Consider the following 12104-nt stretch of genomic DNA (forward strand, 5'->3'; position numbering starts at 1 on the left):
TCAAAACACATAGTTGAACGCTTAAATATAGCTGTCTAGAAGTCAAGAAAAACCCCTATCCTACCGTGGAAACCGGAAATGCCTTTGCAGTAATTTTATTTATTTCGAATACAAACAGATGTACAGGTTAAATTAACATTTTTTTTTTAAACTATATAAAATGTATACATAGTAGGGCCCGCCATCCAATTATATGTATTCACTAAATAATACTGTAATAAAGCGACGACGGCTTGAAGTTTAAACTATATAAATAATAAATACACTATATGTTAAAATAAGATAAATATGGACAAAACAAGGAGATAGTGGAAAGGAAAAGAAGGAAATTGATAAGGAGTGGTAAAGGATGATGATGATAACAGTGATGATTGCCCATGGTTGCTACAACAACATAACAACCTTTTGATTTATTGATTGTTGCAAACACGTAGTCACAAACCTGTGACGTTGCAAAGCAATGAATTTTTAATATTTTTTTCATACATTTTCGAGAATCTTCGCAGTAAAATTAAATGTTCTAATTTTTACCACGTGTAAGTAAACATTATTTCTATCGAATTTCCTATAGCACTTCCTTGTTCAAGAGGGAGAAGCCTTTTGAAGTACGTATATATATTGGTTGTTGTTTTTCCATAAAAATATAATAAATAATTTATAGCATACCTTATATTATAATTGAATCTGAAAAACAAAAATACGTCAACAAATTTAGAGTGTAGAATTGGAAAAAAAACATTTTCTCTGCTGTTATACATGAATAAAATATTTGTTTTTTTTTTAAATAAATTTGTTACATAAATTAACTATTTATTTATTTATTTTATTTATTTATTTATTTAATTTTACAATACGCCCAAGGGGTATTTACAAAAAATATACAGTTAAGTACAAACTTAGTGCGTAAAAATTTAAAAGATAAACAATGCTTTTTTGTATACATTTAGAAACAATAAGAAGCACACTGCCATGCAAAATAAAAAGTGAAACTTTACATAGTAAAAAAGAAAAAAATTATTTTAGATGGATATAATAAAAGTAATTGAAATAAAAATCAAATTGTAAATAACTTCTAAAGAATTCAAATAAAAAATATATACATTTTCATATACTTATAAGTATAACAAAAATACTTATAAGTATTTGTTACCAGTGTTATTATAACTTCGATGTCAATCAGCTTTCCCATCTGAGACATTGTTTTAATTTATGAAGGTACTGGATATTAGACAAAAAAAAAAAAAAGGGTCATTGACACATTTCTGGTCATGTGGTGACAAGAGGAGATCCCAGCAGAATGCTTGTACCAGGTTTTCTTGCAATTTGAATTCTTTTATACCAAAAACAAATACCACTTTCGCTCAGAGAAATTTCTCTTTTGTGGCCCCAAGAGTGTTCAATGTCCTGGATGAAAATATTAAGTTCTTCAAAACGAGAGCTTTTTTCAGTAGAAATGTACAAGTTTAGACATTGTCTAAAGGAAGAGACCATTGTAGGAGACTGCTGCGAGATATTGCATGGATTTATATATACTAGGAGCAGTAGTTAGATACAGTCTAACTACTGCTCCTTATTTTGACTTTAATTGTTTATGTAAAGATATTTATTTTTAGATAGGATTAATTTTTATATGGGTAAACTTCACCAACAAGCCACAAAAAGTTTTTTTCATTTATCAGGTGTACTTTTTTATGTATCTTAATGTTGTTTATTATTCATGTGTATTTTTATAATTAATAAATAAATAAAAAACAAAAATTAAAGTTAAGCGTGTTGTCCAGATATTTGAAATTTGATTTTGAAAAATTGAAATTTATGTTTATGTAATAATTTTTATTAGTAGTATTCTATTCTAATATTACTTTCACTTTCTATTCATTTATATCCCAACTCAACACAGGGCTCTTGGCGTCGTAGAGTTAGGGTTACGTTTTTTTTTTTTTTTTGTAAAATGAAATACAAAACTAATGCATTTGTATCCTCCATGAGGTTAATATTTTTCTAGCATGGCTTAGTTTGATCTAAGATGAAAAATTTCTATGCCAATTTATAAACTAATGCTAAAAGACAATTAATTAAAAATGCAAAACTACTTATGTAATAACTAATGAATAAATCATCATCATTCTCTCTTTGCACTTCATGTTGCACTTACAACAATTTTATCAATATCAGCAGTGTTTATCATGAAATTATTTATGTCTATTTCTGAAAAGCCTCTGTTTAGAAAAAGCTAAATGGTAAGTTATCTTTATGGTCAAAATCTTCCACATCTTGGCCGAAAATGTCATCTAATTTAAATAACAAGGGCTACAGAGGCTTCACAGAGGTAGGGAGGTCTTAGGATTGTAGAAGCGTTCGGATTAACTGGGGTTTCTTTTTTTTTAAATATTTTTTTTAATGGGAGTTGCTTTATTATTTACCTTGCTTATAATATACAAGGTTTATATTTCAAAAGTGGATTTTTCTGCAATTTAATTTCTTTAAATTTATCTTAACTGTTGGGATCAGGAGGGATATACTAATGTGGGCCAATCAGGAACTTCTCAGCATTTGCTCTTGTGGAGAGGAAACCACTTAAAACTCTTCAGGAGAAGCCGGCCTGTTGGCAGAAGTCAACAGGCCTTCCGTTCCACTAGAGGAGTGTTCGGCATTGTGTTCCCTACTTTGGTTTATTTTACCAAAAAAAGCTGGAGTTCGGACTATCAAAACCCTACTGTATACATAAAAGAAATTAATATGAACATAGTGTAATGTACATTTCATTAAAATAAAGTGGATTGGTAAATATAAACATAAATCACAAGCCATAATGTGCCTGTTGTTAATTTCAAGCATAAATGTGTGATAATGTATTGTTTCAGATGATTGTGTTCCATGAAGCAAAGGGACCCTTTGTAGAGGAGTTCTACCAATGTGTAACTCACGGCTCGTACACAGACAAGTGGCAGGAACAGGTCTACGCTTCTCTCTCCTTACTTTTCATGTTCATCATTCCTCTCATCATCCTAATGGTCACCTACGCTGCAACCTTCGTCACTATTTCAAGTAAGTCCCTATTTCCAGTTATTACCTATTTGAAGTTAATGAATTTGTAGGATTTTATCCTTGTTGATGCACGGAAACTCTTACCCAGCTCGAATTTTAACAAAAGAAACTATGTTTTGGCTTGGTGCGTATTTATTACATGATGAATAAATAGAGTATCGGAGAGAGTAATTGGGTAAACATTTTACGTTGAATCACTATGCACTGAACTAGCTACATGATGAACTCACTGTATGTAGTGCATATTGTAACTGAGGATTTTATTAATTATACATTATCCAGTGCTCATTTTAATTTCTTGTAAGATTTTGAGGTCATATACTTATTCCGTGTATCTCAGCGATTTTACATTCGCTCGTGTCAGCAGTTTGTTAATAGTCAATAAAATGTTTTGATAATCAATTGTTTACGCACAGGAAATGAATTGTTCAATTTCTGCATTGTCCTTAACGCGATAGAAGCTGAGAATTGATTTCCGGGTGACTCCTACAAATTCAAAGAATAAATATTCTCTCTCGGTAGTTTAAGAACCGGTGGGGTTAGTAGCCTGTTTCTTGAACAAGCAATTAAAAATGTTCATTGCTGTTTCTTAGCGAAAATTCTTGGTGAAAGTTCATTGGAATTTATAATGTAAAAGGTTCTTCAGAAAAATACAATTAAAGTAGAATACTGTCATTTCATTCAGAAAATCGTTATCATTGTATTTTGTATTAATATATATACATTTATAATAAAGAGTCTTTAATGTGTCGCGGAACCAGTTGTTTTATTTTTTTGTGTAAGTATGAGTCGTCTTTTATTTCCATAATAAAGAAAATCAGCAATTAAACAGTTAATACCATAAAATAAAATACTTATCGTTTTCCATACCTGATGGTGTACAAGGCACTGTATCGGTATACCAAAAACATTATTGTAAACGGTAACGAGGAATGACGTCTAACATCATATTTTAATTTTAAAAAGATGAAGAAATAAAGAAACAGGATTTGAGTAATTTAACTTTTTACTTGTCATATTTTTAGATCAATATCAAACTGGTAAACCATTTACATATGTACGATCTTTTAAACTATAACCCTCGTGTAAGGTCTTTTAATGTGGTGGAATAAAATAAAACGTTCTTAGAAATTGATTTTATTATCCAACTCTATTCGTATTACTTATAAAACTATAAATGTTTTTCCTCTTTTGTTTATTATTTGTATTAGCTTAATTGACTTTTTCATGCATATTATTGTTTAATGTAATTTTGTTTGGTATATAAGGATCAGTGACCGACCGAAACAAGATTTCAGCCAAAATCTAACCCGAATTTCAGTTTTTGTCCTAGTTTCAGCTGAAACCGAAACGAAAACTTATTCAAATATGTTAAAAGTCCCATCAAAACGCCCCAAATTGGGCGTTTTTATTGTTTGAACCTTACGGAGTTTATTAAGAATAGTATTAGATAAAATAGACGATGAAATAAAATTCCTTTTTTTTTTTAGAAATATACGTATATATAACTTGCGTGTAACAGTTTTTCAATCTACGCTTTAGGAGCTTTAACTTATAAACTGTAAAGAAATTACCAAAAAAATAATATGAAAAATCTTAGAACTACTTAATACAGTTAACAAATTAGAACGTCTGTCTAATTTTTACTTATCCAAGTACAGCCGAATATAATTCGACATATCCGAGCCGAAGTTCCGGAAATTTATGGATGAACCGAAACCGCAGCTGAAACGGGTTTTATTGGCCGAAACTGGCCTAAATCGGAAAAGAAACTTTTATTTTTTGTTATTTCTTCTATTTATAATGTATTTTCTTACTTCCGGTATTGTATCATGTGTAATTATTATTTATTTTAAGTTACTTTACATTTTGTTTTTGATAACTATTATAGCTGAACACGGGCACAGACTAAAAAGCCATCATAGGATAGCGATTATGTTTGTTAACAAATAGAATTTGAAAATACAAAATCATTTTACAGGAAACAACGCACTTACTACTAAATTTCGAGCAGATGTAAAAGAAAACACAAAGAAAATGTTTTTTTTGTATTTTTTATTTTACACGCATAAAGTTGTATAGGATACCTAATAGAAAAATAGTTTCTCTCAAAACTGAAATTTGAATGTAAATAGAAAACGTTTAAAAAAGACAAATTGCCATAAATAAATTTAAAGCAACGAGGATGTATGTAAATAGATTAAGCCTTATTTATTGCGCTCGCCCATTACCCAAATTGGATTTATAATGAATAATTTAAGAAATCACTTAGACTTTTATGATTTATACAAAGATAAGCACGCGTAATTTATCTAGAATTACTAAAATTTCACTCAAAAAGCTTAGACTTGCACGAAACAATAGGCTATCGTCGCGTCGACTGTTACATGGAAATTCAATGCAATGGTAATCATAAATATTATTGTCACTCATTTGAAATATTTTAATGAAACTCGCTAGAGATAATGTTATTATAAGTCTTCATAAAAACAACGAGCATCAAACACCCGCAAAGTAGGTAGGTACATAAAATAATCAAATGAGTAATCTGTAAAAAAAGTTCAACACATCTTTTGAACTTCTCGACGCGAATTTAGAACTTTTTTACTTGTAGTTTTATATTACTATTCCTGAAGACCTGAACTTACTGACGTCAAATTGCGGAGAAAGCAATAAGCTGCCACTCAGTAAACGAATGCCAATGACCAATAATTTTAACAAAATAAATATAAAACAATTTTTGATTTTAACCACTTTTTTTTCTATCGACCTGTTTTGAAGCCACACGAGCTTCAAAATGAAGGAATACTTAACTATAGTAGGGCCAATTTAATAGGTCACACTTGACATTTGTCGGTTTTAGCTTCATAGTGAGGTGACATGCTTAAAAACATCGATCAAAGTGAATGAATCGATTCGGACTTCAAACATAATATATGTGAATTGAATTCAGTGTGAAAAAGTACTTATTGGTACTGTAATTTTGTTTTAAAAATTAAAAGTCGAATTCTTATCCCATTCTTATTTTCTATCGTGAATTTAAGGAACAAAATAAGATAAGTACATAATTTAACAAAATTATCAACATTCGTTTTTTCTGGGTAACATCCCTAGTGTTTAAAAATTAAAAGGGTTCACTGATGCAACATTGTAACGACGTTTAGAACAGAAAAAGTTTATTATGTTTAAAATTGTTTATTAGTGAAAGTAAATCGTAAAATTACCTTATTTTGTCATTATTACGAAAATATGTAATCGTAATTGAAAAAAGTTAAGCAATTATGCAGTTCTAAATTCGAAAAAAATAAGTTTAATACCGCCCTTACAGAAGTGTCAAATGTGACCTATTAAATTGGCCTTACTATAGTTAATATTTTCAATACCAATTTCAAAGCTACAGTCGGTAAAAAATATATAATTAAGTGGTTAAAAAAAAATTGTTTCAAATTAATTTTATTAAAATGATAGGTACCGCAAAGTTAGTGATTCAAACATAAATTTTATAAAATAATTTTAAAGTTGATTGTTTTTATTTATTTTTCGTATTTTAAACACACAAATATCGGTGTTGTTAATTTCAAACTATTTTATTTAGGAGATACCAATCATAGCTTTTGGTGAAATACACAACAAATTATAAGCCCTGTAAATGACTTAATTTCAACCAGCCAACTACATATAATTAAATTTGTAAATATCTGAATGACCTATAAAACATTCTTCATCATCGTCTTTAACACATTTTCACCTTATTCGTATCATAATTTCATATAAATACGTAGGCATGATGATCTTGTCATGCTTCAGATACCAGTTTAAGGACCGTGAAGAATTGCAGATCAAAAAGAAACCTTTGAATGAATATTTCACGTCAATCTTACCAGGTATCGAATCTGAGACCTCGTGTTAATCCCACGAGGAATAATCTCAACATTTTTATTCAAAAATACTCGACAAATTCCTGATTGGTACGATAATAATACCAAAATAAATTACTTTTTTTTTATTGTGTAAATGACTTTTGCTGTGACTTTTTTGTTTTATTTGTCACATAATGTGTTGTTACTATTATAGAAAATATCACGTTAATTATTAATAGTCAAGAATCAATAAAGGTCTATGAAATATTCTCCAGTTAAAAAAAATAATATGCTTATTATTAGTAGCATAAAAAACATTTTTCAATTGGTAATTATAATTTATCCCGCAAAAACTGTCATTCCATTGGCCACGCCCGTAATGCATCACTCAAATTTGTTTCGAACATTGTCACAAATCTTGACGTCACAACTGCCAAGGCCAAACATGTTGCGTTTTTCGAGCAACGTATTTTTATTAAATTTCTATTGTACATTTATAGATGAAAACATTTCTCCACAATATCCATATTGATTTCGAAAATACAATTAAGTATTCTTAATCCATTTCATGTGTTTTTATCAGTATTTGAAGTTTGTGATATTTTCCTATTACACATGTTTGGTTTTAACGTAAAAACCAAATAAAAATTATGTTTAAATGAAAAGAAAAATCAAATACATACTCATTTTAAATTGTAAATTCTGCATAATGCTATCTTTTTTCTTTTTCATTTCCTTTCCGCACCAAATGGTGCATAGGATACTGCATTGGTACACCAATCGCAGCGTATCTTGACCATTTTTGTTACATGAAGAAAAGATGATCACTCTTACGCTTCAGGTGCCAGACCAGGGACTATGAAATATTCTAGTGTTAAAACACCGTTTTAAATAAATATTTCACTTCAACCATGTCGGCAATCGAACCCGAGACCTCTTGCATGGCAGGCAAACGCGCTGACTATAACACCGCGAGGCCGAGGAAATCTTTTATTCTTTATGTTCTGGTTTAAAAGTTTATACTAGTGATTTATGAGTATTTTATATTGAAATTTTCCAACTGAATTTATTCCAAATGTATGGAATGACAAGCCACCGTTTATCATTTCCTTTAACGTGACGTGTATATTTTAATCGATGGTTTTACCAAAACAATATTACAATTTTTTTATAATAAACATATTTTGGTCACATTCTCATTCATAATATCGATGGTAAAGGTTAAAATAGTTTCATTTGAAGTTCAAATTAATAATTTCAACAAGTCATCACCAAGTCGTGATTTGACATTTCAATTTACATCTAGAATGGTTTTATTAAGATTTATTACTTGATTTCAAATGGAACCAACATTATTTAATTTAATAAACAGTTAATTATTTAATATTTAAATTTGTTGCAACAGAGAGGGAAAACATTTTTGAGAAGGGAATATTGGTAGAGCAGTCTTGCTACTTAATCGCATCGCCTCGGATGTCGACAAATTTTACGACAGTGGGCCTTCCCTTAGGAAAGCACTTTCTAACTTTTAATTTTTCTTTTTACATTTTGCTATATTATTTTAATAACATTACTCTCTACTGTAATTTGTGATGTATTATTGTATTTAGAATGAATTGGGTCTTTTTTCTGTAATGTGCTAAATATCTGAATAAAAATAAATGAAATGAAATTTAGTTTTGTTTCAAATTTCGTAATGTTTTTTTTTTTTTTTTATTACTTATTATTTATTTTTACATTGAATCGGGTTGTGGTTCCGTGCCTAGTTTTGCGAACTCACGGATTGGAGGTCCGTGGTTCGAACCCCACTCTACCCTAACTTGATTTTCATTTTCTAATAGTGAGTTATTTACTACTTGTTGAAAATGGTCATCAAAATTGAAATATTTCGGTAAATTATAAAAACGCTAATATTTTCTGTTTTTTTTTATTTTTAATTATTATAATTTTTTATATCCAGAATATGTCCATATACTATATATTTTCTCAAATTGAACGGTACGAGTTGGTAGGAAGAAATTGCCTTAAGGCAATATGCCCACCCTTATATCATGTATAATATTTAATTTTATTAAATTTAAATAAACAACACCAGCCTTTTACATATAAGTTGCAAATACTATCAGGAGCGTGCGATTATTTATACGTATCAGGAGCGTGCGGCGAGGTTCGATTAGGGAAACAAGTCAGTTGGTGCTAGGTAAATAAAATAAAATATGTGCCTATTACTTACACAGAAATTCAAATGCTTTGAAATAAACTAAAAACCAATCAATTTCAGCATAAAAGATGTAAATTTCAAGGTTTTCAATTATTATATAATGCCATCGTGTCAACCGATTAAAGTGCTAAATTTGTTAAAGAACCATCACGTGGAAAGACGTGGAAAAAAACCTGGATGTGCTTGTTAGAATTGGTTCCACAAATACTAAAGAACTCTTTTTGCGCATGCGTGGACTTGTGAATTTTTATACTGAGGGACCGCTTTAAAGGAATCAAAACACTTACGGAGTTTTATATTCGAGAATCAGACAGAGCGCAGTTTATTTTCCAGTTCGCGCATAGCTGCGCAGTCAGAAAGTTGTGTGTGGGATTGTCGCAATTTTTTAGAAGTTATTAATGAATTAACAACTAACTCACCTCAGATCACTACGGTTAAAACAACAAACCAATAACAAAATATTTATTGTAGTTATTTAAAAAACTAGTAAACGTTAGCTGATTTTATCAAATAATAAAAAAACATTCTTATTGTTTAGAGGTCAAATTTTTAGCGAAACATTGGTTTCATCATATATATATGGACGAGCATAATACGTATATTATAATACTATTAGTAGAACACACATAATAATGTATTTATGTATGTACTATTTCAAGGTTTTAAATTAATTTAATTTTTAATTTGCCTTATGTCTGTAGGGTCAAACTTTTGGCAGCTGCCAACAATACGTTAATGTGCACAATTAAATAAATCATTCTCGTTGTTTCCTTTGAAGTGTCTGTTTCAGAGTAATATCGTTGTAAAGTTACAAGTTCTCGTTTTGCTGGCTGTAAAATATAATGTCGCGACAGGCGCCTGCGAAAGGAAAATCATGCAAACGGCACAGCATTCCCGGATATTACTAGAACAACGACTGCTAACAATTATTCAGAACAACGATTCAGGACAAAATTACGCTCTTACACAAGCCTCGTCTGTTATATCACGTAGTGACCGCTCACTTAACATACTGAAGCCTCGCTATAACTTGCAGTATCGTGCGACGAACTGAAAATATTTATTTTACAGTACTGGACTAAAGCTCGTATTACATGGGTCAAAAAATGGTACAAGATCTCGTGCAAGATTTGATGATTTTTTTTTATTGTTAATATCAAATGTTAGACATTTGTGCTGCTTAAGAGGATATGCGGTGAGTAAGAAATTTGATAAATAGGTATTTGGACATTTGTTTTTTGTCACTCTCTCGCAAATGCCTCTCCGATACACGTCGGATTGATTATGCCCAACTTTAATCGCCAAAATTGACGTTTCGGTGTCCCGTTTTCCGTACCCGAAAGCTGAACCAATTTAATTAGTTTTTTTTTATAAAAAAGTATCAGAATAAAATTTTCTGTGCCGTCACCTTTTGCGTTTTTCAAAAATAGTTATCACATTAATACGCCAGATTTAACTGGGTAGTTTTAAGGTTTTTGGATGGTTCTTATACCCATAATAAATAATTCATCAAAAAAACATCATAATATCTAAATTGTGTAAAAAAATTACTGCTGTGGAGCCTTAATAGGTTTATATGAAGAAAAATAAGATTGCGTTTCCTCTAAAAGATTTAAAGCGAAAAATTCCTTCAAAAAACTAGTTTCGGAGTTTGGCAGGAATTTCAGTGTATGCATAATATTGTAAATTAGACTAATTATTTTTTAAAAACCAATGAATATTGTGTCATTTAATACACATGTTGAGTGAAATCTGTGATCTAACTAAGAAAAATTAGAAAACATTATATCCTTAAAAATGTGGGCGCAGATCCGACGCCTGTGTTACTGTTAACTTTCAACTCCTTTCTCTTTCTTTTTTTTTGTTTCACCGCACTTTGCCACTTCACGCTTGCCTTTCTTCTCTGATAATACTGATTTTCAATATCCATGTTAGTTTAGAAACCTGATGTTGATTGATGATTGCATAATAATATGCAGTTAGTTAGTTGTCACAAGATAACTCGTTGTGTAAACTGTGAACCTGCCTGTTATCTGTCATGGCGCAGAAAACATATACGTACTGCGTAATTTTCAATCCCAGATACAAACAAAATAGCCCAAGATTTGACACAAGAATAGGGAAATATCACATACTACGAATACCGATAAAAATACGTGAAATGGATTTAGAAGATATTTTTCAAAATCAATATGGATATTTTAGAGAAAAATTTTCATGCGTAACTCAATTCAATTAAAATTGTTAAAAAATATGTCTCCTTAAAAATGCGACATGTTTGATCTTGACAATAGTGACGTCAAGATTTTATTTAAATTTAAACGGTCACAGACAAAGTTCAAAATTTAACCGAAGCGTGACTTATTAGGGGCGTGGCCAATGTAAGTATTTTTTTTTTTGTTTTGCGAGAATTTCAAAATATTTTTTTATGTTACCAATATTATTGTACAAAATTAAGTACAAAAGACTCCACAAGATCTTGCGCAAGAATCTTGTACCATTCTCTGTTTATTTTTTTGTATTCCTCTAAAAACGACTATTATTTATTTATTTATTTATTCACACTCTTTATCAAAATACAATTCCATATTCACTTTGCCCAGCTAACAAGGGTACATACCCCGTTCCAAGCTAGGCAATTACATTTTTATATATTATAATAGTTAACAAATTAATATAGAGCACAGACAAACAAAATATAAACTTATTCGGATACACATTTTGATTCATATACATACAGACATACACATATATACACACATATATATAAATATACACATATATACACATGTACATACACACACACGTACATACACCCATGCGCATACACATACATACATTCATAAAAACAGGCAAGTCGTTATTCATTGAAATCAGATTATGATGATTTGAACGAATGACTTGCGTGAATTGAAAAATGTGTTTTTGAAGGGTAACTCACAATTGCTGTTTTCGAAGTTACCAAGTTTTAATAA

The 12104-nt window shown here is 30.0% G+C and overlaps 1 protein-coding gene across 1 annotated transcript in view; it reads left to right on the forward strand.

Moving 5' to 3' along the window:
• The first annotated feature begins 2284 nt into the window (after positions 1–2284).
• LOC148276737 (gonadotropin-releasing hormone receptor-like) overlaps positions 2285–12104 on the forward strand; it is a 48132-nt gene continuing 38312 nt past the window's right edge. The window contains exons 1-2 of the mRNA XM_088233833.1: positions 2285–2329; positions 2865–3048. Coding sequence (XP_088089959.1) covers positions 2285–2329; positions 2865–3048 — 229 coding nt within the window. The remainder of the gene's footprint in view (positions 2330–2864; positions 3049–12104) is intronic.

Source organism: Micrasema longulum, unplaced genomic scaffold (genome assembly GCF_059751315.1).
Source record: "Micrasema longulum isolate JH-2025_06_02 unplaced genomic scaffold, ASM5975131v1 h1tg001155l, whole genome shotgun sequence".
Taxonomy (NCBI): Eukaryota; Metazoa; Arthropoda; class Insecta; order Trichoptera; family Brachycentridae; genus Micrasema; species Micrasema longulum.